Here is a 26963-nt window from a genome sequence, read left to right on the forward strand (position 1 = left end):
CTTAGAGATTTTTTAGTTTATCAAATGACCTTTCAGATGCGAAGAAACAGGCTGAAGAAACTACAGGTGCGTTAACACATGTTTAAACTTTGGACTAAATGTTTAAAACTATTTGTCTTTAACTATTTTTTTTTGAAGCTGTAATTTATTTATTAATACCACAAATATTCGAGAGGTGAGATCATTACGATCTTTAATCGTGACAATCAAATCTATTTTTTTTTTCAAGCTCAGCCGAGTTTTTCTTGAAATTTGCTCACGCCCTCATTTCGAACATTTATATCTCTCAACACACGCACATCATATTTAATAAGGGTAAAGTTTAATGCTGTTTCGTCAACTGTTTTGTTAGATTTTCACTGCTTAACGTATTGGTTTATGAAGTTAACACAACTTGTAAAAAAGAAACATTTTTTTTTCAGAAATGGTAAGTGGGGAAATTTCAGCCAAAGAAATTTTCTGCTCAACCTAAAGCTTCTCGTGTGCTTGTTTTGCTTCGGGCTACAAATATTAAAATGTGACGACTAAAATATTAATTTTATGCCGCGTAATACGAGTATCCAATTCAGCGCGAGAGACAGGCGACGATGATCTTTTGTTATAAACATAGTTTGCTTTTACAAAAATTATATATTCAAACCCACTTCAATAAAACACCGCTTACGTTAACAACAAAAAATATTTTAATATTTTCGTCACTTATTTAAATTTCAAACAGAAATAAAAATCATGGAATAAGTTTGAATAACTTCTATGTAAAACACAAATGCAATAAATACAAACTATTTAAAAAATCTTGGTTGTTTGCTAACGCCTATTCTCTTTAACAAGCCAGTATTAAAACCACGATTGTAATAGTGATCCGTTCTCTTTGCAGGTGTGTAGTGACGCGAAAAGCACTAGCCAATTAAATGCCTTTAAATAAAATACAGATTAAAAACACTTCTTTTTTTTTTTTGTTTAGATTTATCTCTCTTAATTGTTTACTATCTGTATCTTTTATGCATATTTTCTAAACAGCTGAAATCATTTAGATTCATGGCCATAGAAACTGAGAGGACAGGGGGGGGGGGATTTCTCTCCTATGATTTTCAGCATTCTCCGTGAGACGTTTTTCTTTTTTGATCATATAGCAATTTTTGTAATAAATAATGCATTTAATGCTAAAAAAAATACAAATCAATTTGAATTTTGAGATATATGGGTTTGGACATCACATGCTCCTTAAAAATCTCTTCCGGTTTGATGTTTTAAGAACAAATGTAACCACATCCTAGGTGTCATCACGTCTTTAAGATCGATTTTTTATTTGTTTCTCCCCTCCTATCAATAAAACCTTCTGATTTCCTAAGGTTTTTTTCTGATACTTAAATTGCCACTAATGTCCCATAATTCATTTATAAATGCTTTTCTGGTGCTTTAAGTTGAACTTAAGCGTTTTTGAAACTTTGTTTCAAAAGTTTTCATTTTTTTAAATTTTAGTCATCTATAGAAATTCAGTTTGTTAAGGAAATTTTTGTGTCGGATAACTTTTCCATTTTAAAAGGAGATTTGAAAAACGTACAATTCGCCCCATGAATAAATGATGTTGTTTTTTGTTATTAAATATGTTGATTACCACATAAAACATTTATTGGAAAGATTTTTGTTTTTTGAGTTTGTAAAAACAAATCCATTGATATACTTTAATGTAGTGGTGACCATGTACAACGAAAGAACGCTTTTAACAATAATTTTTTTATGTATGCGATTTTATGGCGTTTTTATGGGACAAAACGCTTTAAACGGCAGTGCTCAAATATCTAGAGGTGTGTCAGTTGTTGTTTTTAAGGGGTTTTTGTAAAAAAAAAGAAGATGCTTTTCAAACTATCATAATATCGTATGTGAAAGGTTCTAAAATTTTTCTTTTTGTTGTCTAAACGCGCGTATTTTTGAATGAAGCAGAAGTCTTTTTTGGCAGTTAACGCACGTGATCACTTGATAAACAGAGTATCGGAAACAGAGAATAAACGCGTATATTTTTGTCGTATGCGAGTTTATTTTTTCGATATCCTGTTGTTTTTTTTTGTTTTTTTATCAAAATGGCCACTGAAGAGTTAGCCACATGGAAAGATTTAAAACCTAAGCAGCAGTAAAATAAGAACCGCCCAAATGTTTGAGCAAACCTATAGAAATAGATATTATGATAGGAACTTTGGATTTGTACTTCCTAAGTATATCGACTCAAACAAATTTAGTAGATTGAAAAAGTTAAAGGCTGATGAAGTTCTTCATTTTTATAAAGATTTAAAAAATTTTAAGTAGTAATAAAATAATTTTGAGGAAACTCATCAGTTGGACGTTAACATTCAAAACATGTTAAAAAAAAAAAAACAATTCTTAAAAAACATTTTAATATTGGAAAAAATATTTTAAAATTGCATGTACGGCAACTATTCAATTTTTATGTCTATTTGCTCCAAAAATCCATTTTGAAACACAACAGCGGTATGTTGTCCCAAAAGACCTATTTACCACGATTTTGACAATCAAAACAAAGCCTTTCAGGAACAGAGGTTTTCACAATAATAATAAAAAAGATCCAAGAGAAAAGCTTTTTCTTTATCATTTCAGATTGTAACGGCTGGAAACTATACAGAAAATCGTGTTACAAATTTTATCCTTCTGCGGAATACTTTGATTCAGCTCAAGCGACCTGTTATGATAACAACGCTCATCTTGTCTCCATATTGGACCAGTACGAAAATAATTTTGTATTAGACTTAGTTTCATCAAAAACCAGCCGAAGTGCCACGTGGATAGGATTACGAAACTTCTCATCTTTCTTTGAATGGATTGATAAACAGAATACCACTTTCACTAACTTAACAATTAATGGCGAAGGGAAGTGCGCAATGATTGATGCAAATAAAATGTGGAAAAGTACATTGTGCAATGATAAATTGCCGTTTGTGTGCAAACGAGGTAATTTTGCACGTTATTAAATTTGAAATTGCCTCGACTTTAGTACTTACGGTATTTTTCTTTATCTTTCTTTGTAAGAAATTCGAGCAGATGCTTTGACTGGTTGCAAGTGAAAATGTCGTAAAACATTTTGCTTGGTATCAAACTTCTTTGGTACTGAAAAATTAATCAATCTCCCTATTAGTAATTATAAAATTTTTCACGGAAGTTTAGAAACTCATTAACAACTTTTAAGCATTTTCATTAATGTCATCCTTTGTTTTTATCTCACAAATTTCAAATTTGAGAAACACGCTTTAAATAGTCACGATAAATAATAGATCTAACAAAAAGCGATAACATTTGTAATAGTTGTTTGTTACGTCTTAAGCGAGTAGGCTAATACATTTTTCAGTTAGTGTTATTAGCAATCCTGCTAGCAATTAGTCACCTTTTTAGGATTAATTACTAACCACTCTGCTATCGACATTTCATCGAACAAATAATACTTTTACCAGTTAATATCAGTAAATAATGCTACTAGTCAGGGAGAGAGGCAGAACTGAATTAAGGCAGGAGCTTCAGACCTTAAAAAATGTGTATAACATAACCAATAGTAAATGGATTTATTACTAACTTAGGCATACATGTATTAAAAAGTACTAGCATAGCTTCTGCTTTATGTTATACGCTCTATGATCATATTTGATTTATAAATCCTATGAAATTTACTACGAGCCCCGTAGGTGCAAGATAACTTTTGGCTAGTTTAGGCTCATAAATACAAATCGACTAATAATTACGTCACTGTAGAACTAATTAACTTATGTTTGACTTAGCATGTTATATTATTATTATTTTGTTATCATTTAGTATTCTTTCTTTTTTTCTTTCAGGAAGTCGCGAATTGAAATCTGACAATTTCGACTTTGCAGTTATAATATCTCTTGTATGCGTTACCGCGATGGTGATCTTTATTTTGTATGCATTTTGTAAAATTAACCGACCAATTTGGTTTTACCAAATGTACGCAAAGTTTCGGCAGTTGCTATGCTGCATGTTTGTGTAGATTGTTCGCTCGTATTTTTCAAGAAGTTTGTCGCATTTTCCTGGTTTTGTAAAATGTGTAAAAACTTTTCAAGTATTTGCAAAAAAACAATCAAGTTAAATCTTAGCTTCTGTTTACTCATAGAAGAAAATTTTCTACTGTTTTTTGTAGATAAACGTATGTAAAAAAAACTACACTAACTAAAGGTTTTTTTTTTGACCCAAATACTGTTTTTGTAAAGAGTACATAGTCATTTGTTATGTTAATAAACTTTTAAAAACCATATTTTTTTGGTTTCAGCATTAAAATGTTCAATTTTTTAAATAAATATCGGTGATTTAAAAACTACGAGCAAGTTTTTAATGTTAGTTGGTGCTCGTTTTTAATTTTAGACGTTTTTACTTTTTTTTATTATCAAATTTTAGTTTATATTTTAGTTTAGAATGTTAATTTCCGAACCTCGAGAGGCCATTAAAGAATTTCCTAGTCAAAAGTAAGCACCGGCGTTTCCGCAGGTAAAAGTGCGCAAAAATGTGTTTATCTGAAATCCTTTACGCATACTTGCACAATTTTACCATCATTTTTGGGTAAACTTTAATTGTATTAGGCTTTCTTCTATTTTGACCAATCGTTCATTGGATTGAAAAAAAATCGCTGACTATTTTTTGAGTAATTTTACACTGCAAAAGCATAGCAAAAATGCACAAATTAAAATATTTTACACTGCAAATGCACACAAAAAATTCTCTATCATTACGCTATTCATTTACTATTTGCAAAACTTCTCTTATATGATTTACCAATTACGTCTATAAAAAACAACATTTGAAAATTTAAAATCAAACTTTAAATCTGCAATTCCGGTTTAAGATTAGTCGATAGCAATCTTGAAAACGAACTTCAAATCTAAAGTATGAATTTAAACTTGAAAAAATGAAAGGTTTTTCATTTTTTCAAGTTTCAACAGAGAGCTTTTTAACAACTGAATGAAGCATTTATGCCAAGACAAAATGATAACTCAGCTGAAAACTGTACTTTAGGTAAAAATTATAGAAAGCTTGAAATCTACCTTGAAATTTTGTTGTTTAATTTCATTTATATGATACATTTTTTAATTTTATTGATATGACACATTTTGATATGATCATTAAACCATGCTGAACAACTTGTAGTTGATCCGCAACCTTTAAAAAATGGTTATTTTAACAGCCACATATCAAAAACATGTTTCGCATCAAAACCTTCATTCTGTAATTGAAATGTTAAGTCTCCAGAAGTGTTTTTTTTTAAAAATCTTTATTTTATAAACAAAATACTAAAATAAAAAGGAAATATAATAATTAGAAAACAAAAATTTTTGGCTTTATATCAACTTTAATAATCCCAGATAAAACAGCAAAGATTAAAAAAAAAAAAAAAAAAAAAAAGAAAAGAGAGAATGAAAACGTTATTAAAAAAATACGGATTTTTGAAAAAAAAAAAAAGAAATATATACACACAAACAATATCTCAAAAAAATTACTGCTAAAGTTTGAATAGTTCTGGTTATTAGTTAACATTTTTTTTTAAACCATGGTGACGCATAAAATATATTTTGCTGTTTTTTAATTTTAAAATATGACCTTTTCACATTAAATACCTGCATTATAGTTTTATACATTATAAGCTTTTTATAACACGTGAAGCTTATATCTAGATTGAATTCTACAGTGCACACTTTGTCTTTCCGTAAGGTTACCGTCTTGTTTTGATTAAAGTAAAACTTTAAAACGCACTGAGTGTAGCAACTGTATCAATCGCCCTTTTTTGTTAATTAAAAGAAAGAATAAAACAAGGTTTTTATAGAAAGTGAGATAAGAAGTTATGAACAAAACTAGTAAAGGATGTGATACTGGGTAGTAAAGGATGTGATACATTGTAGAAGGAGTTAAATACAACAAAATCCACTTTTTTTAATACAATATATAAGTAAATTACAACTTTACTTAAATAAAAATATATATCAGTTAATAATTATTTATAAAATTTCCAAATGAACATTTGTCAAAAAAAGAAAAACGTTCATTATATATATATATATATATATATATATATATATATATATATATATATATATATATATATATATATATATATATATATATATATATATATATATATTTATATATATATGATGTATTTATATATATTTATAGTTATTTAAAAACTTAACATAAAACTTAAAAATAGTAAGCTTTAAATAAAATTGAACAAAATTATTAAAAAAAAAAAAAGAAAAGAAAATAACAAGTAGCACTCTTAGCTCAAATAGTGCGTAGTCATAATCTTTTCATTTTAAACAGAAAACTTTTTTAAACATCAATAGTGTAAACTTTGAAAAATTCCATGTTATGCAAACTATAAATAGAATGAACAAACATCAAATGATTAACTTCTTAAAACCAAAAAGCCTTTAAGTTTGATTTTTTTTACTCATTCTTATTCTGATATTTGTTTTGTTTACAGCAGACATTGCCAAGAACAGCTGAGCAACATAATATGATGACATTATTAATACTCGAGATTTAGGAACAGGAGTTACAAACTTGTCAACTCCAATGATGAAGTCAGAAAGCATAAAGAAAGCAGCACCAAGTACTCCACAAAGACTTGTCCATGACCATATATTACCAAGAATATCAATAGTTGCAAATGCACGCCAACCCATTGAACAAATCAACCAAACATAAATACAAACACAGGGTAGTAACAAACCTTGTAGACGAGGATAAAATAAATAAAGTGTAACCAAAACCATTCCAAAAAATGGTATGCCTTTCAACCAACGATAAGAAGAAAACCCAAATGCACTTATATAAGCTATGTGTGCAATAGCAAAAGCTCCCATAGCTTCAAGGAAATGTGTTTCCCCCCATATTAAGAGGGCATCTCCAAAACAGGAAAACACAAGACCAATAAATATTCTTTGCCTATAAAAATGCTCCTTCTGAAAACTAAGTCCTTGACTAATAACAAAACCCATTAAACAACATATTGGAAGACATTTTAAAACTGCTGCAAGTATAGAAGGAGTTTCAGCAGGCATCCATGCTACAAAATAAATTATCACTGTTTTGAAGAATGGAACAAGACGAGGTCCAACATGTGTAAACTAAAAAAAAAAAAAATTTGAATTATTTGTATTATGAAGAATATAAAATTAGCATCATTTTGCTTATTAATAAGAATATATATGTATTGTTTTAGTTTCGTTCAAATCACACATCTTGAAACTGAAAGCGATTTAATAAAATATAACTCCAATTGTTTACAAATTAGATGTAATTGAAACTTAAAAGCTTTATGTAACTACATATATTTATTATTAGAATGTCTTAACTATCAAGTATACCTAGATATTATCAACATATCAACATACCACATCTAAAGGATGAAAGCGAGCGACCTCTTTTCTACACATTCCAAAACTCTTTAACAAATGACCATAACTATTTGGCTGAAAACTTAAGAACAGAATGTGGAATAAAATATATTGTCAGACTTAGATCATGTGATTTGTTAACTGATTATGGAATGATTTAAGCCTGATTATGGAACGGTTTTTCTTTGCCTCGCTTTAACCAAACCCCTCATCTCAATACATGACCGCAAGTATAAGTCAATCGAGCTTCTTTGTTTTTCTGGGAAGTGATTTTGTTGTCGGTATTATGACGGTACCGGTATTATGACGAAACAAAAATTTTTAAGAATTTTCGGAATTTATAATAATCAACAAATGCAATTTTTTTATTTTTTTTTACCATAAACAAGATAAGTATAAGGAAGAGTTTAAAAGATGATGTAATTCAATGGTGAAGGTAAATTAGAGGTCGTGTTTCAAATCGACGTTTAAAATACTTTAAAAATCAAGTGAGCTAAAAAGTTGAAATAATAGCGGGTGTGATGGAGGTAAGGTATGCCTTTTTAAAGCTCGGTACTATCGGAACGAAACGAAATTAAACTTCTGAGCGTCATCTCGGACCTTTCTGACTTTTTTAATATTGAACTTTCGGAACTTTTTTTCGAAATATTTAACCAATGATATATATTAACTAGATATTTAACTCGCGCTTCCGCAGTGAAGCAAATTTTTTGCCAGCCCGGACTTGTTTTGCTAGCCTGAAATGACGCAATAACAAATCAAAGTAAAGCAAATATGTTTTTTTGTCTGTTTAAATAAAACGGCTACCGGCGTTAAAACTTTAAAAACTTGTTTCACTTTTTCTTTCGGAATTTTTGTGAAGTTAGACACCTAGTTAATATATATCATTGTATTTAACTTTTCTATTTTATGTGAACCACAAAAACAACATCAGCGACTTCGCCACTCACTTTATATAAAAGCATAAAATAATAATTAGGTTGTGAAAAATTATCATACAATAAATCTTCGGATGTTGTCCTTTTCTAATTACAAACTAAGTTTAACCTTTCAAAACATTTGAGTTTTTACTTGTGAAAAAAGACCTTCCCTAGAGTGCAATGATACAGAACGCAACGTAACAAATTATCATCTGCAAGTTGGAACCTTAAAGGTTTTTTAGAGTTTGCCAATCATACGTAAAACAATTGTATTTGATCATTTTTATGGAGATCTCAAGTAATTTGATCCGGATTTTTGTCATTCGATCATCATTAAGTTTTCCATTTGTAACATTAAGATTTATTTTTAAAAAAGAAGTGTTTCTTGTCCTAAATATTCTGATTAAAAATTTCTTAAATTCTCAAGTCTACCCACGCAACTTTAATAAACTGTGTTTTATTATTATCATTATTATTATTATCATTATTATTATTATTATTATTATTATTATTATTATTATTATTATTATTATTATTATTATTATTATTATTATTGTTATTATTATTATTATTATTATTATTATTATTATTATAATTATATTTATTATTATTATTATTGCTATTGTTATTAGAAATGGATAAATTACGATTGTAAAAAAAATTTCTTCACGAAATGAAAAAAAAACTCAAGAAATTAGGAATAATAAAAACTTAGTTAAAGTAAAGGTTACTTTAGCTATATTTGATTCAAAGGTAAAGAAAAAACTAAAACAATGTTGTAGAAATTATAATAAATTTATAGAAAAAGAATGCGAATTGCTTTACGCAAATCTTATGACCAATTAAAGTAGCCGTATTGGTTCTGGAAGGCTGCATAATATGCCATTAATATCAAGCAGTTTGATTTATACTGCACTGAAACAGCTGAAATTGTAGTAAGCTTATACAAACTGTTACTGCGTAGTACTTCCATACACATAAACTAACTTTGCCAATTAAGGTATTTTCGGAAGATTCATTGGAGAGTTTGAATAAACAGATAAGAACTTCTAGACTTCGACAAACCGTAAAAATAAGCAAGTTAAATAATATGATGAATCAAAGACTACCTATTCGTAAGGCTTGATCAAAAATTATCAAGCATTTCTCTAGAAAATATTAGAATTATCAAGCAAAACCATTACAGGTGAAGTTATAAAAATGATTGTAATGTAAATAAATGAAATAAACGTAAAAAGTCTGAAATACAGTTTTATTTCTATGTATCAACATGTTATTAATCCATATCAAGTTGAGTAATGTATCAAAATATTATGTTTCGGCTTAAAAATTTAAAAATTTTAAAGTTATTTTTTACGCGTGCAACAAAACCTAACACGCGCATGAACCCGTACGCGCAAGGTGCGCGTAGTAAACACTTTTATTAAAAAGTTTGAATTCTTTGACCCAAAAACTATTATATTATCATAAAATATGTTTATTTGCGATACTTATTAAATTTTGTTAAGTTATTATCGTTTTTTGATCATCCTGAATTACTTTGGGACGGCAATTATCTGTTATTCGAAAAAATTATCATGAAGCCAGGGCATTAAAAAACTTTCACGAAACGTACGGGAAATCGAGAAAGTTTTAAAACTAAGACTACCATAACAACAAATCAGAGTAACTAATTTTTTGAAGCTTTTCTATTTTTCAATAATAATAAACTTTATTTTTAGAGGTTTACAAAAAAAAGGAATTTCTACTAGTTAAATTAGTTATTAAAAAAAAAAAACAAAACAGAAAGGAAGAAAAAAACGCTGAAACTTGGTGGAAAAAATTACATATGAAAGAAAAAAAGTAATCATATCTACATAAGTACACCGTAGTTACAAACCTTACCAGATATCAACCTAAAAACTATAATAGAATAGAAAAGACCTGAATACTTCTTCTTAAATTAAAAAGTTTACTGGTAAAAAATTGATTTTTTAAAAAGTAGTTCTGTTTTTAAAGGATATACTGCAATAAAGAAACATTGGCTGTGACAATGTGAATAATGATTTTACACTATTTAGGTAGTCATTATGCAAGAAGAAGATGCTCGTTTTTTAAAAAGGTTAGTACTTAGTTTAGGCGAAAATTAATAAATGTACCTCATTCTATTGCTAATTTTAAGAAATAGACACATAATATACACAAATATACATTTACATCTCTCATAAAACTTCAACATATTTATCCATGTATATGTAGGTAAAAAAGTATCGTTACAGACACAATTCATATAATAATTTTTTAAGGAAGGTGAAAGGTGGCACAATAGATGTTCATCCAAGTGAAAATGCTATTGTTGTTAACTATGAACTTGAAGCTGTGATACTTGGTGAGCTAGGTGATCCTATGATGGGAGAACGGAAAGATTGTCAAAAAGTGTAAGATTTTTCTAGTTAATTGTATGTTGTTATTTTAAAAATTAGTTTCTCAAATAAAAGTTATACACTATGTTCTTTATATATATATATTTAATTGTAAGGATGAATAAAATAGCAATAAGTGACAATACATGTCCTTTATTTTCATATTTAGAATTCGCCTTAAGTCTCTAGATGGCTCTACAAATATCCAAATTTTAGCAAAAGAAATTGTAGACAAATGTAAATTGATTCATCCATCTCGTTTACCAGAGGTTGAACAACTTCTTTATTATTTACAGCAGCGTAAAAGTGTTGGAGGAGTGGGCAAAAAAAATAGTGTGTATTTTTAACAGATTGTTTATTACTATTTTTATAACACATTTCTCCATTTTTGTTTTCATTAGTTGGTAAGTTTATACTTTTTCCTTAATCTTGTTTTTTTATTTATTTTTTATTTAGCCAAAAAGAAAAAAGAGGTTGATCCTTTTGACAGTAATGAGTTTGATGAATCTGCAAATTTAAACAGCATTGAAGAATATATGGAATTTCTTTATGATGATACAGTTTCAAAAATTAAAGGAACTGGTTTAATACTACAAGTTGCTAGAAACCCTGATAATTTAAGTGAACTGGCTGATAATGGTAATGCTGCTGTTTTTTTAATGATATTTGTTTTATACAGAGGACAGGTTTATTGTTAAATAACCAATTTAATTGGTTCTTGTTTATTGGCATTTTCTTAGTTACAATCTTAAATCATTGTAATTTTAAACTCCTGTACATCATGTGTTTAATACAATTACTTTGTTAACAAGTTGTATATTTGATACAACTACTCTCTTAACAAGTTGTCTGCAGTTCTGTTAATTTTCCTATAAGCATTAATTATAAGTTGAGATCATTTTAACAAAAAACAAGTTTCTCTCAAATATTAACCTGCATTGGAAAAATATTAGCAATTATTGAGTAACAAATCTTTATGAGACTGTTTAACCTTTAAAAAAGTTGTTCTAAATTAACTTAAATATTAAAATTTTGTTATTTAAAATTAAATTTAATCACAAATCTCTTAATATACATATATACATACATACATACATACATGCATACATATATACATACATACATACATACATACATACATACATACATACATACATACATACATACATACATACATACATACATACATACATACATACATACATACATACATACATACTTACATACATACATACATACATACATACATACATACATACATACATACATACATACATACATACATACATACATACATACATACATACATACATACATACATACATACATACATACATACATACATACATACATACATATAATGATAAATTGTAAAGAAAGTTATATTTGTGTTAAAGAGTTTTTTTCTTTTTAATGAAAATCTAACTAACCTAAGCAATTTAGATGAGCTAGTTTTATATGTAAAAGGCAATTTGATTTGATTTAGAAATGCTTTTAAGTGCATTAGCACGAATTTTGCGAGAAGAATGGAAAAGTAGCACTGAGCTAACTACTAATATTATCTACACATTTTTCTGCTTTTCAAGTTTCACTGATTTTCATGGTGTAATTCTGCATCATAAAATTGGTGCTTTGTGTCTGCAAATAATGGAGCAAGAAATAAGAAAACATGACTTATGGATTGATGAACTTTCTAAGAAACAAAGTATTGCTGCAAATGATGCTGATTTAAAAAAAGATTATGATAGAAGTTTTAAAAAGTTCCAAAATCTTGTTACTAAACAGGAACACCTACTACGTGTCAGTGTCTATTTCTTACTCAATTTAGCTGAGGATACTAAAGTTGAGATTAAAATTAAAAACAAAAATATTATTGGGATTCTTGTGAAGTTGTTATCAAGAAGTAATGATGAGTTGTTGGTTCTTGTTGTGTCATTTTTAAAGAAATTGAGCATCTTTAAAGAGAATATTATTGAAATTTCAAAAACAGACATCATGGACAAAATTGCCTTGCTCATTCCAAATAAAAATGAAGATCTTTTAAATCTTTTACTACGGCTGCTTCTCAACTTAAGTTTTGATACAGAGCTTCGTGAAAAAGCTGTCAAGAGTGGATTAGTACCTAAGTTAGTAGATCTTGTGAAGACTCCAAAGCACTCACTAGTAGTTGTTTGTTTGATGTATCATATAAGTATTGATGATCGTTACAAGTCATACTTCAGTTACACTGATTGTATTCCTATTGTACGAAATTAATAGTTTGTTATTAAATTTATAGTTTAAACTTATAATTTATGCTTTTATATTTTGAACACATTTTTAACTCTGAATAGTTTGCATGAACTATTCAGAGTTGAATTAAACTAAATATGAAAAAATGGTTATTTAGCATATGTTTTCTAAAATACTGTATTTGTTTTTGGTTTATGTACACTTAGATAATGAAAATGATTCTTGAAACTCAAAAAGAACAAATTGAACCAGAGCTTATTGCACTTGCTATAAATCTTGCTGCAAACAAAAGAAATGCTCAGTTGATATGTGAGGGGAATGGCCTAAGGTTGTTGTTAAGGAGAGCCATGAAATTCAAAGATACTCTTCTAATGAAGATGATTAGAAATATATCTCAGCATGATGGTACAACAAAGAGGGAGTTTATAGTAAGTTTTTTCACTTTATATTTAATTCTTTTGGTTATTTTAATGTTTGCTTTTAAAAAATGTATTTCACAACGCATTTCTTATATACATTCCACAAGTTACTATTATGTTGCAGTTGGTTTATGAAAAATATGCATTTGTCTGTTTTTTTAAATTATGTTTAGAACTACGTTTCAGATCTTGCCATTATGATAAAAAACTTTAACAATGAAGCTTTTGTTGTGGAGTGTGTGGGAATTCTAGGAAACTTAAATATACCAGAGATGCAATACTCCATGATGCTTAAGGAATATGATTTGCTTAACTACATTCTTTCTAAGCTCTCTCCAGGTATTTGGTATACTTTATAAAATGTTCTATGTCTTATAAAACCTTACATGCTTTTAAGTGGTTTAATAAAAAAATTTTAATAAAATACTTTTTGAAATATGTAGGAAATTTGCCTCCTTAAAGCTGTTTCTATGTACAAGAAATTTTAATCATTTTTGTTCTATAGGTTCTGCAGAGGATGATTTAGTTTTAGAAGTTATTATACTGACTGGAACAATTGCCAGTGATGAGAGCTGTGCTTCAATGCTTGCTACTTCTGGAATAATTCATAGCCTCATTGATTTACTTAGAGGTAGTCAACTTTTGTGTTACTCAGCAAGCTCTCTGAGCTCCTTTTGATTGTTTATATTTGTTAATTTATTAACATTTTAAGTTTGCTCACATTCAGTTTTTCAACCATAACTTTTTCAGCATTATTTTTTCAGCAAAGCAAGAGGATGATGAAGTTGTTTTGCAAATTGTGTATGTGTTTTATCAGTTGGCATTCCACCAAGCCACAAGAAATGTTATTATCAAAGAAACACGTATCTTTTCAAAAGTGCTGTTTACTTAGTAAAATTAAAATTTTCTTTTATTAATAAAAATGATGGTTGCAATACTTTAGCTTTAGCGTTGATTACTTTGCTGCATTTCAAAATGCTGACATTGTAGTAATTCCTAACATTAGAGAAATATGTACTTGTACCTACAGAATATAAGCAATGTAATTCTTTCTAATAGTTCTAGTAAGTAGATATTTGAAAAAAGAGGAAGTTATGATTTAACAGATTTTAAAAAATGATGATTTTTTTTGTAATATTTATACTGTAATTATACTTAGTCAATATTCAATAATGTGTTATTTTACTAATGTCTAATTTGATTATTTGGAACCAAAGAAAGTATTTAAGGAACCAAAATGATTATTAAAGTAGAAGTAAGAATATTTCTGCTTTTTTTTGTACAAATGTGTTTAAGTTAAATCTCAATCATATATTCTTTCACTTTTAATTGACAGCATGCTTGTTGATCATGTGCAATAATTCCAAGAATTATTGCTTATGATCAACAGCAGCATAAAATTTTGGATCGACATTGAGTCACCTAAATTACCTTTTAGAAGAGGTTCACAACTGTAGAATACAGCAAATAATAACTTAGTTTTGTTAATACTATGTTACAGCTTCTTAGATGCATTTTGTGCAGATTTTACCTACTGTTCTCATTACCATTCTATCTACTATTTCTGAGTTTTTGAAAAGACACAGGGATAATTAGCAACAGGTTGATAATCCAAAGAATTCTATAGCAAGTTTCATATTGCCCCTGATGAAGTTTATGCTCTCAAGATGTTTTTGATCTGATTTATGATAGATTTCACAAATCTCAGAGCATATTCTCATCAAAAAGAATTTTTTTACCCTAGAGTCCTAAAATGTTCATGCCTATCTCTGTTCTTGTCCAATAACTCTAATCTTGATTGTATACTTTCTAAATATATTATTTTGCCCTAGGATATTGTCTACCTAGCTCTTGATATTATTGAAAAATAAGAAAGATCTTTTCAGCTTATTTAATTTTCACCTTTGTTTAAGAAACCTAGTTCTAAATATTGCTAGAATAAACTTTCAACCCCTATGTTCAGTTCAAACCTTAAGATTACCCTAAGTTTTTCATTAGTTAAGTTTAAATATGGCAGCTTTTTTTGTTCAACTTTTTGAAAACTCTTTTTCTGTTAAAGGAACATCATCAAATGTCTGTATAGATTTCTTAGGTGGTAACATTTTAAAGCTTTCTTGTTAGGCCTTGTTTTTATTGTATGTTATATTGTATATTGTTTTATTATTTGTTATTGTATGTTAGGCCATGCATTTGATTACATCCACTGGAATTTGATTACATCCACTGGAAAAGTTTTCATTATGTGCTTAGTTATATCTGCAATTATTTTATTTCCTTAAGGATCAACTATGAATTCTTCTGCAAGGCTGCATCTATACTCTGTTATATCAGATATTTGTGGATAATTATTTTTTCAACCTATTGATTGCCTAATTCATCAACTTTTATGGTGGCAGATTTGATGCCTTTAACTTGGGCCTATTAACCTAGAAGTATTAAATTATATGATTAAATAGAAATATTTGATTAAGTAGAGGATGGAGATTTTGTTGCTTGAAATTCTACTCGAGTTTAGCAAGCCTCACATCTTGTATTTATACTTTGGTGTATTCCTACTAATTGGTGTTAGCAGAATGTCCTGCAACATATATTTTATTGTTTTTATTATAACTTGTTAAATAGTGTTCATTCGCTCTTTGCAATGTTTGATCTTTGAGATATTTTATGTTTTAACCTGTGTTAAAACACAGTAAGCACACTTTTTTACCGTTACTTTCTCCATGCTGTTGTAATGATTTTCACAAATTACTGTTGTGTACATTACATTATATGCTATAAATAGAACTGTTGTTTGAGATTGCTATAATATCACTTTATAACTTTACATGTGTTAACTACTTTATCAAATATCCAGTTTAAGTATTAGACATTAAGCAAAGTGATCAATGTGTGATTAAAGAAATATTGAGTATTGATTTTGTTTAACTATTATATCACAATTACAAAACTTTTTACAGACTTTCTTTTTTTTTCATAACTCTTAGAAAATTTTATATATAAAGATGAAATTATGTGTGTATATGTTTATGTGAGCTTTACAAATCCACAGTTTTGATCCGATCCTCACCAAATTTTGCACACAGGTCTTTCTCCCAGGGAAGGTTTTAGGCCAGGTTTGGACTACCCCGGATTCCATGTTCAAGGTGCTTATGGCTGGAACCAAGTTCCAGCCTCCTCCGGCCCTCCGAAAAAGCTAGATTAACACAGTGTGGTTTAGTTCCCAAAAACATTGCCACTTAACAACATTTTTTATTAATATAGTAAAATCTTATATCTAATAGTTGGAAAATTCCAGCTAGTATTTACTAAAACTAATAGAATTATTTTTAAACATTTATTTATAACTTTTTTTTTAAATGTGGTTTTCTTATCGAGACAAATATAAAGAGGATGTTAAACATGCTCTACAGTATGTTAAACTGAGTTATTCATGAAGTATACATTCATAGTTTAAGAGTTTAAGAACACTTAACATAACTTTTTGAAATATTTGCAGAAGCTCCAGCTTATTTGATCGATTTAATGCACGATAAAAATGAAGAAGTCCGCAAAGTATGTGACAACACGCTTGACATTATTGCCGTAAGTGTGTTTTCATAAAATACTTTATAATATTGTTGTAAATTCTCAAAAATTTAGCTAAATGTACATACACTTAGAACATAGATTTAGTTTGGTAATGAGCGTGCTTTGTAAACATGTAAGTAATGCTTATTAGTTTGTTCTGATATGGTGATATCAGCATTAGGCATGTTTGTTTTGGTATTGAGATCGCTTTAAAACAATTAGTAATGATTATCGTTTTGTATTGGAGAAGAATCTGATAAAAATATTTGTTTAAAACAACATAGAAGCACAAATATTTTAACAAAAGAAAATTTTGTAGTTTTAAGTATTTTAGTTGTGAGTTTCAACCACAGTTTTCATATCGGATGAAAATCGCCTGGAGATTATGTTTTTTTTACTTTTTTTTAAACTCCTTTTTCGTGTTTAACTTTACTCCTTTCTATTTGTGTTCTAAAAATTTTCTCTGAAAAATTTAAATCACTAACAAGTCCAACTGGGATACGATATCAACTGGAATTTTTCTTTGATTGACATAAAAGGAGTGTTAATAGAATTATAAATTTGCTATTTTTGGCTGAGCCTCTGACACATTTGACCGAGTTTTTAAGCTCCCCACTTTTACAAATTGTACTAAAAAACCCATTTTTCCACACATGAAGTGGGGACCTAAAAAATTGAGCTAAAATTTTTTTTTTATGCACTCCAAATGACTCATCTATCATTTTGTAAGTGGTGTTGTTTTATAAGTGGTTGTTGCTTTAGAAGTGGTTGGGAAATTCATTTCGTTAAAAATTGAAATGATTAGACCAGGCAGAAATCGTCAAAATATACCAACTTGGTGGAAATAGATAAATATTTAAAATGAACGATTTCTGACTCGATTGAATATAAGAAATAACCCAAATCCCACAAAAAAACCCATTGAGTTGGGATCTTTTAAAGCACTTTTTTTTTTGACTACGTTGCTTATATTCATGGTGTACGTCATAAGTTTGGCCCAGGCCCATCGTTTGCAGCGATCCTGTACGTAATGCAAAATATAAATTATTGTTAGTAAATCTGATATAGTCAAAATTAGTTAACTGTTAAATATGTATTTTTAATTTTTAATAAAAATCAATATGAAATAATCAACTGTTGTCTAAAAATAGAAAACTATCAGCAAAAGCGAAAGCGATTTTTTTTTTTTGAACTTTGAGTTTTGAGTTGTTTATTCCATACATCAAAAGATCTCACAAAAGAATATTTGCTATTTATAAAAAAAAAAAAAAACGAAAAAAATTTTCTCTCGATAAGTTTATTTTTTAATTTAAAAATAGTTTTAATTATAAACTGCCATTTAAAAGCTATTTTAAAATATATAATAAAAAATAAATTAAAAGAAGAATTCCAAAGATTTCAAGATGCCGCCTAAAGTGATAAGATCATTATCTAAGATATTTTTATTTGAAGATACAAATCTTTGAGAAGCTTTCTGAAATGCAGTTGGCCAAAATGAAGAAAATATTCTCAGTTTTCAATACAGCTAGGATTAAGATAATAAATTTATTCTTGGGGAAATGTATAAAGTTCTTATTAGTATTTCCCTTTATTATGTAGTTTCGGGTAAATGGAATGATGGTAAAGTAAGGTTAATTACTGTTTCCGCTTTGTCGCATAGTGTTTTCGCTTTGTCGCATCTTTGCGACAAAAAAAGTTCTTTAGTCAGAATCAAACAGTTCTAAAGCGTCTCTGTTTCTATGTTGATCCAGTTGGGTATCCTATCAGAAGTGGAGTCCAGGGCCTTCATATTCGATTCAACCCCAGAAGCCTACCGCTATTGCCGAGTCTCTTGCTCCTTGTAATCGCAGCGCAGGAAAGTGACGTTATACTTTGACTGGACACTAAATGCTCATAATTACTCATTCTTTAGATCTTTGTAAAATTTGTTTCGTTTCTTTGACCTGTTGGTTTTTTAGCAAGAATTTTCCGGCAGCAACGGAGCACCGTAGCTTTCAAATCAAAACTTGATATGTGTTTTACAAGAGCCATTTTCAGCTTCTTTGCAATCTCTTTTGCTGAATTCTTCTTGCGATTCTGAAAATACTATTATCATTTGAGATACTTATCGCACTGAGACGCCTTGAACGCTTTTTTTCCGCAGTACTACCAGTTTCTTAAAACTTCTGAATGATATGCACATAAACGGGATGAGAATTCGAGCTATTATGCTTGTACTAAAACCTCCAGCCAAAATAACCAAGTGAGTTTTAAGTACAGTAATTTAAAGTTTTACATAAAAAATCAACTTTTTTTAAACTTATATAGGGTAATCTAATGTAATGTGTGTGTATATATATATATATATATATATATATATATATATATATATATATATATATATATATATATATATATATATTTATATTTATATATTTATATATATATATTATATAGGCTAATGTAATATAAAATATAAAAATAACTTATGTAGGGTAAATTTAAACGTATATAGGGTAATGATTAATATTACATAGGCAAGTCGCCGAAAATAATATAAAGTCGGCGCCAAAAATTTAATTGGAGTGCAAATGTGCTAAACTTATGAGCGATTTCTTTTTTTTTTCTTTTTACATCATTTGCGATTTTTCTTTTAAAAGAAAAATAACAATGGATCATCAAATTTTTTTTTTTTTTTGGTTTTATTCTATTCGGCATATTCTATTTGGTATTGTGAGAAAGGAAAATCAAGTTAAAAGCAACGATCGGAAAAGACGTACACAAGATGACTCGTCAACTCTTCATATAAATAAATGATAAAGCGAAAAGAAAAGTTAAAAACAACTGGAACAGAACAAAAGCACGAAGACTCATAAACGATAAAACGGAAAAAAGAAAAAGTTGAAAACAATTTGAGAAAAGTCGTACTCACGTAGACTTATTCAACCTGCCCTATAAATAAATGATGAATAGGTATCGCTACCTGAAAACAACCAAAAACTATAAAAGCTCAAAAATGTAAATATAAAAAGGGGAGTAAGAGAAGGAGAGGGGGAAGACGGAGTTTTAAAGAGAAGTAAAGAAAGTTTTTAAGAGGAATTTTTTTAAAAGGAGTTTTAAAGAGAAAGAATTTTTTGCGATTGATAAATGCTTTGATGGACAAGCGGTTTTGCAAGTGAATAAAAGAGAAAAAGAAATTATTTTTGATGATCAGAAGAAGTAAAGAATTAAAAAGAAATCAGAAGAAGTATTGATTAAAGAAGAATAACCAAAAGTTTCAAATAAAGAAGAGTTATTCGTATAAAAAAAAAAAAAAAAAAAAAGGAATAATTGATAAAGACAGTATCGAACACTACAAGTAGAGTAAGAGAGAATTATTTTTATTTTATAAACGTAATGAATAAAAGAGTGCTAACCATTACACACTAATAGAAAGTTTATTGAGTTTTATTGTTAATAGAATATACTAAGGACGGTAAACACAACCTTTCCCCTTTAACAATTAAACCTCGTCCTTTCCTAACCAAGTTATCACAAGACCCTCAACCTCGATCCCAACCTTCCGCAATACCCCTTCTACATAACCCTAGACCCAAACCTTCCCTTAATCCTAAATCTTACTAAAGATACTCTAATAAATAACAACATTAATAATTTATTTATTAAAAAAAAAACGCCGTCCTCACAGTATATAACAAAAAGATTGAAAAAGAAAAAATAACTTTACCGTCTGAAAATTAAACTTAAAGGAAAATACGACAAATTTAAATGTGTGCTAAACTTATTTAACATTGTGTGTCAAAATTAGTAAAAAGCCGCTAAAAGCATAAATTCTGATTTGAAGTGTCGTTTCTATGAATGTTTTTAGTTTTTAACTGATAGTTTCATGTTAGTTCGTAGTAACAACCACTCCAGAACAAGTAGTACAGGGAGTGGCAACAATTCGAAAATTGCTTTGGCTACCTTACGACTAAACTAGAACTTCGTTTTTTTTTAATGACAGCCTCTAGACAGAAAGCCTGGCAAGTACTCATGAGATATTCACTTGATATAGACTTTCAAGCTCTTGTAATGGATAACTTGACAGATCTGAAACTCTCCATAACATATTGCATAATCAAATGGATTTAAATCTGGGCTGAAGGAAGGCCAAAAATTGGCTTTTTGCCCTTTAAAAACTGTTGGATCTTTTTGGCTCCATGGCTCCAAGTTCCATCCTGTTGGAACACATAATTCCCATCTGGAAACATCTTTTTATTTTTAGTATTCACTTTTTCTTTCTCTTTAATATAGGTGGCTGGACATTTTTCATCATTTTGAAGCAACAGCATTTAGCACCATTCTTGGTTTTAATGGGTCTTAGTTCTTTAAACGATTTAGAAGCATTTTTGATTACTCTAACCTAAGAACTTTAAGTCTTTCTTTTAAAAGTTGACTGGTAGATCTGATAAAATTGACTTTAGAGTCCTTTTCAACAGTCTTTTCTTCAAGTTTAAACACTTTACCTGTATTTTTAATGGACATGGTAGGATTCTTATCAGCATGCTTCTTAAGTCGTTTCTTGTCAACTTTTTTGTTCACATGAGTTAGCATCTGAACCTTTTCAAGACTCTCACATTTTTTTACTTTATGTTTTTAAACATTCCAGATATTCTAATAATTTCTCTTACAGGTAAACCCGTGTAGATCAAATTTAATACTTCATTTCTTTTGCTTTTACATTTAAACTTTTTAAATCAAAACTATTTTTGTTCACTTTGTTGTCAAAACTGAATTGTTAAGCATACACAAAACACAAAAACACAAATATTCCAATCATTTTAAGTTATGCAGCTTTTTTAAAAATTTGACAGCAATTACTGCCACAACCTGTTAATTGTTAGAGGGTGGCTTGCATCAAAATACAAATACTGACCCTGACACAACATTCAGATAGTGAGAGCAAAAAAAAAGAAAGTTTCCAAATCAATTTACAACAAATATCAATTTAAAATTAAAAAGATTTCAAAGAGAGCACACTTCAAATCAGAAAAGTTGTTTTTTGGCCACATTTTGGCACGTCAAAAGTAGCATTCTTTACTTTTAAAGTTATTTCCATGCATATCGCCTTTCTCCCACTTTTATTTCTGAAACAATTATAGTTTTTTTACTTATTCGATTGAGCGGAAGCGGGCTTCACGGCCCACTTTCTAGAATTAAGGCCCCGTTGGCGGGTCGATCCGTGTCGAAGACACTGTCAGGTTGGGAAATAAATGAAAATGGGATATATCGGAGCAGTTGAAATTTATATTATTTATACTTGCCTAAAGGTGGACTAAAGTAGACATTTTACAAATTGATTTTTCGTGACCACTCAAAAACTAAATTGTAGAAATTTTACTCTTACTACAAAATTTAACGTTTTCAAATTTTCTGCCCTTCAAAGTTGATAAGCATGAAGAAATGTAAAATAATTTCAACATGGTGGTTTTTTTTAGTAATTTGGTGAATAAAACCAAAAATACTAAAAAAAAAAACCACCATGTTGAAACATTTCTTAAGTTTTAATTTTGGCCTCTTTTCAGATTTTCGATGCCCGTTTAACATGCTTGACATTGTAATAGATGTGTAATTTTGTAAAAAAAACATAAGATCCTGTTTGTTTGTAATGAAAATATTTAATGGCTTATACTTGAATGTTTTAGAACTCTTCTCAAACTTGTATTTTATAGATAAGTTTTATGTTGTGTTTAATAAGAAGAAAATTTTAGGAGTGTGATGCAGAATGGAAAGTACGAATTCAAGTTGAGAAGTTTCGTTGGCACAATTCTCAATGGTTGCAAATGATCGAGGCACAAGGTACTGCTGGTCGATACAATCAGAATGCTTACTATGAAGATGATGATGATTATCATCAGGTTGTCATAGATGATTCTGATCTTATTTACCGAAACAGTGATGAGCATGATAGAAGCTCGGATCATCCGAATAATATCCATGGTGAGAATATTGGATGGAAGAACGCATACAAATTAGCACCTAATGGTTATGAGAATGATTCAATACGGCAAATGGTATGCAAATCATTAAATTTTTTTTATGTAATGCGTTATGTAGTTATATATGTATGATTCTCTGGATCCTTAAGTTTTATTCTTGTTGTTTTTATTTATTTGATTATGATTAGATTTCAGATTCCCATGACCGTCCAGTTACAGCTGCAAATCGACGATCGGTTACAAGCACACAATCTCCTTACAGCAATAAATCACCTCATAGTATTCAGCAAACATACGACTCTCAATATGGTCAGCAATTTGACGAATATGTCAGTGATGATGGGTATGATGAGGTTGATATTGACTATCCGAATCACGGCCGCAACGATTCATTCAAAGATAAAGACATTTTGAAAAGACCTGCTTCTTCTTTAGGATATTCAATAGGACTCACCTAACTAATATTATGCATATTTTTTGTTTGCACCTCTTTTTTTTAAATATTAATTCGTTTATTTTGTTAACTTATTTAATAAATTAACAAACCAATAGGAATTTAGGAATATAAACACTTGAAAATACTTATTAAAATTAAAAATACATGAAAAGTAGTAAGTATGAGAAGTATTTCTACGAATATTTTTCTAGCCTTAGAAATCTTAGCATTTTAATGTTTTCTGATTAAGGCTTTGTAACGTTTGCGCTAAAGACCATTGTCAGTTTATTTTTACTGGTTTGCGACCTAAATGTGGAGAGTTCTCTTTCTCTACAAGCTCCAATTAGCTTTGCAGTAAACAACAATTTGCGGTTGCATACGGTTTTTTTGAATTATACCGTATGCAACCGCAAATTTCGCAAAAAAATCGTTTTTTGACAAAAATTTATGTGGAATAAAAACTTGACCCTAAACAAAAATTTATTTGATAAATAATGCTCAGAATTTCATTTACCACATCTTTATTCAATATGTCCTACCTCAACATCAATCACAGCTTCATTCGACTCCTGAATCTGGATCAGGTGGTCTGGATATACTTCTTGGGCTTCTTATCCCACTCCTTGATAGCAGCTTTCAAAGAGTTGACACTGCTGTGGAGGCGCTGAGAATCCTTTAATTCTACATACATCCAAAATGAATAATCAAGAGTTGACAAATCTGGAGATCAAGGGGATCATTACTCCTTTGACCATGGTTTGGGAGGTTTCCTGGAGCCACCTCCAGCTCTAGATGTGTATGATGGTGCTCCATCCTGCTAGAACACAACATAATCATTTGGAGAGTAGTGGGCATCACTCCAAGGTTTGACATGGTTCTCCAGTGTTCGAATGTAATGATTGGTGTTGTATTTTTGACTAGATCTGCTGTTTGAGACAGAATAAACAGTAAACAATTTCTCACCTAGAAAGAGAAAGGTCGTTGGTCTCTTCTTCAAGAGGCTCAGAAGTTTCTTTGATCTTTCAAATCTTTTTTCTTTGACACTCAGGAAACTTAGAAATGTTTCTTAATCGTGGCTTTTAACTTTGTTTTCAGATCATTCTTGACCACATTTCCGGTGTGCTCACGGACAGAACGCTCTTTAGCCATTTTCCTAATTGGCTATACTGAATTTCGAGAAATTCGACCCTTGATTGTCTTGATCAACTGAGGAGTTTGAACTGACCTCTTCAAACAACTACCAAACTTCTTCTTAACACGGACCAGTCATTTGAAAACGTTTAATCACAGAGTAGACAGTTACTCAGAGGCTTATTTAGGCAAGGTCAACAAGAAACTTATCTTTACTACTCATTTTCACTTTTGACTGTTTTTTTTATTTATTCTTATTTTCAAAGATTTTCGTGTCAAAATTAATAATCCACGTGCATAAAAATAACTACGGAACATTTATTTTGAAATCACCGAAATTATGAAATTTGTGGTTGCATACGGTACATTAACCGCCCATAATTATTCGAATGATAGAGTTTTTTAGAAAAATGCTTAAATTTTTTTGTGTGCGCTCGTGTGTGAAATAATGACTGAAGGAACTCGTAAAGTCGGAGAATATCTCGTTTCTCAAAAAGTTAATTACCCAAAGCATTCCTCGAAACATTTTAGGAATGAATTGAATGAATTAGAAAATGATAAAATAATCGAAAGAATGATTTGGCCTCCCCAATCACACGTATGGGATGAATTAAAAGAAAATGCAAAAAAAAAAAAAATATTAACGCCCAGAGTGAGTGGCATCTAAAAGACTTTCAAAAACTGGGAAACTTGTTATGAAGAATGTCACGAATATCTAAAATGGTTATTGCCGTTAAAAATGGCCGAACAGATGAGAGCAACTTATAAATAGATAATCTATTAATTTACTTTTTATGTAACCTTGATTAATAGTAATAGAGCATACATTTCAAGTGATTTTCTTACTTAATTTTTCCCCTTGTTTGCAAGTAAAATATTGAAAACATTAAAAAGTAATGTTATTCGAATAATTATGAACGGTAGAGTAGGTTTTGTTGACAGAAACAAATAGAGCACTCAAGTCAAAAAATTAAAATATAGTATAACAAATTCGTAAACCCAGACACGCGAACGTTAATAGATTCTCTCGAATTTGAAAATTTGAAAAATAAGTTTGGTTGCTTTTATCAAGTAATTAAAGCAATTATACATCAGCTTTTTGAGTAGAAGAACCGTTTGGTGTAGATATGACGTATGTATAGAAAATAATAACCTAAGATTTCTGTAAAATGAAAAAAAGCTTTCAATAACATAGAAATATTATTTTTACTTGTAAAAGTTGCATAATTTAACACATACTGGTTGATTGAGTTATGCAACTTCTTTTCGTTTCTGTGAAAACCATTATTCAAATTAAAAGTCAAGAACAAAAAACAAATTTTAAGCCAACCGAAAAAAGCCTTTTCTTCTATCACTTTCTCAATAAATCATTTTTTTTCTAAAATATTTGAACTTTCGTACTCTTAGACTCAAGTTTTCATATTTTAAAACTAAGTAGTCATAAAACTTCTGACATAAAGTCGAACCGGAGTTGATAATTATTTTTACAAAGCAAATAAACAATTTTAATAATAAAAAAAATTAATAATAATTGGAAAAATCCAAGGTTTTTTAAAAAAAAAAAAAAAAAAAAAATCAAGAAAGAAACAACTTCATTAATTTTCTTATAAATATATGAAAGATTACAAATACTTAAGGACTTATTTAGAGAAAGAAAAAAAAATGCTGAGTTTCTTAGGTTAGAATAGAAAAAAATCGTGGAACTCAGACCCATTAATACTCTCATCTTCTATTGTCCTGTAAAAGGGCCCCCAACTATATAATAGCCCATGGCATTAAATGAGGTAGAAATGAACACTTGCACATCTAAGGTAAACAAATTGTGTTTATCAAAATAAGAATCATTTGTTTATTGGTGAAATTAATTACCATGTAAATATTCATGATTTCAAGGAATATTTATTATGTTTATTTTTACATAGTGGATGTGGTAAAATTCCAATGTTTTGTTTCACTTTTTCATTAGAAAATTTATTACTTGATACAAAAAAAAAAAAATCCATGTAAAAGCTCACTCATGTATAACAGTACTGAAAAAGATTTACATACCTATAAAACCAGATTTGATAGCCAGAGATTTATGATATATGCACTAATATGTATAATATCCTATGTTGTCATTCATAAAATCATACAATACATCATCTAAACATGTTGATATATTCATAGCAAAATGCTAGCAGAACTTTTAATTGAATAAACTTTGAATCAAACATGACTTTATTAGATTCAAAATTTTAACAAAAAAATTTGAATGTAATTAAAACTGATTTACTCTAAGCTTATCCCAAAACGATCAAGATGAATTCGTTGTATTATAATTCTACAGTCTTCAAATATTTTTCTCATATGATTTGTGTCAACAGCACAAGTAAAATGCGGAAAACACATTTTCCCTCTCTCCATATTGCTGGATGTCAGGGAAAGAAAACTATCTCTTATAAAAAACTTTGCTTTAGTAAACTCAGCTGGTTCATCCAATATATC

At 29.1% G+C, this 26963-nt stretch overlaps 3 protein-coding genes, 1 long non-coding RNA gene and 1 pseudogene across 7 annotated transcripts in view; 2 read left to right on the forward strand and 3 right to left on the reverse strand.

The window, feature by feature from the left end:
• Positions 1-1643: 1643 nt before the first annotated feature.
• LOC145181619 (snaclec 4-like) lies at positions 1644-4299 on the forward strand. The gene is made up of 3 exons (XM_080056751.2): positions 1644-1808; positions 2614-2964; positions 3840-4299. Exons 1-3 carry the CDS (start codon positions 1703-1705, stop codon positions 4010-4012), a joined length of 630 nt encoding a protein of 209 aa, XP_079912877.2. The 5' UTR covers positions 1644-1702; the 3' UTR covers positions 4013-4299.
• On the reverse strand, positions 2303-6061 carry LOC149879187 (uncharacterized). Its single transcript, XR_016447060.1, has 2 exons — positions 5061-6061; positions 2303-4897 (listed from the first exon to the last, which is right to left on the reverse strand). It is a non-coding gene; the product is annotated as an uncharacterized LOC149879187 (long non-coding RNA).
• Positions 6062-6188: 127 nt separating this feature from the next.
• On the reverse strand, positions 6189-7615 carry LOC145182006 (lysoplasmalogenase TMEM86A-like). Of its 2 annotated transcripts, none has more exons than XM_090072266.1 (2): positions 7383-7602; positions 6189-7142 (listed from the first exon to the last, which is right to left on the reverse strand). In XM_090072266.1, exon 2 carries the CDS (start codon positions 7074-7076, stop codon positions 6444-6446), a length of 633 nt encoding a protein of 210 aa, XP_089928392.1. In that variant the 5' UTR covers positions 7077-7142; positions 7383-7602; the 3' UTR covers positions 6189-6443. The 2 variants fall into 2 exon arrangements, with proteins under 2 accessions (XP_089928392.1, XP_089928391.1); XM_090072265.1 differs by having other exon boundaries at positions 6203-7142; positions 7410-7615.
• A 2345-nt stretch (positions 7616-9960) lies between these two features.
• Positions 9961-23525, forward strand: LOC145201566 (kinesin-associated protein 3-like). Of its 2 annotated transcripts, none has more exons than XM_090071547.1 (13): positions 9961-10289; positions 10393-10433; positions 10618-10749; positions 10904-11067; positions 11191-11373; positions 12221-12978; positions 13173-13394; positions 13559-13724; positions 13891-14016; positions 14150-14248; positions 16882-16967; positions 22682-22984; positions 23098-23525. In XM_090071547.1, the coding sequence occupies exons 2-13, from the start codon at positions 10402-10404 to the stop codon at positions 23365-23367; spliced, it is 2541 nt and encodes an 846-aa protein (XP_089927673.1). In that variant the 5' UTR covers positions 9961-10289; positions 10393-10401; the 3' UTR covers positions 23368-23525. The 2 variants fall into 2 exon arrangements, with proteins under 2 accessions (XP_089927673.1, XP_089927674.1); XM_090071548.1 differs by having other exon boundaries at positions 9972-9997.
• Positions 23526-26059: 2534 nt separating this feature from the next.
• LOC145201568 (guanine nucleotide-binding protein G(s) subunit alpha pseudogene) overlaps positions 26060-26963 on the reverse strand; it is a 1960-nt pseudogene continuing 1056 nt past the window's right edge. The window contains exons 1-2 of the transcript XR_016447014.1: positions 26526-26963; positions 26060-26282 (exon numbers count right to left, since the gene is read on the reverse strand). The exon at positions 26526-26963 is cut by the window's right edge and continues 1056 nt beyond it. The product of XR_016447014.1 is annotated as a guanine nucleotide-binding protein G(s) subunit alpha pseudogene (transcript). The remainder of the gene's footprint in view (positions 26283-26525) is intronic.

The sequence above is a fragment of the Hydra viridissima genome, unplaced genomic scaffold (assembly GCF_058129835.1).
Source record: "Hydra viridissima isolate aposymbiotic clone 2 unplaced genomic scaffold, HvirCarnegie_v1 scaffold_14, whole genome shotgun sequence".
Lineage (NCBI taxonomy): Eukaryota > Metazoa > Cnidaria > Hydrozoa > Anthoathecata > Hydridae > Hydra > Hydra viridissima.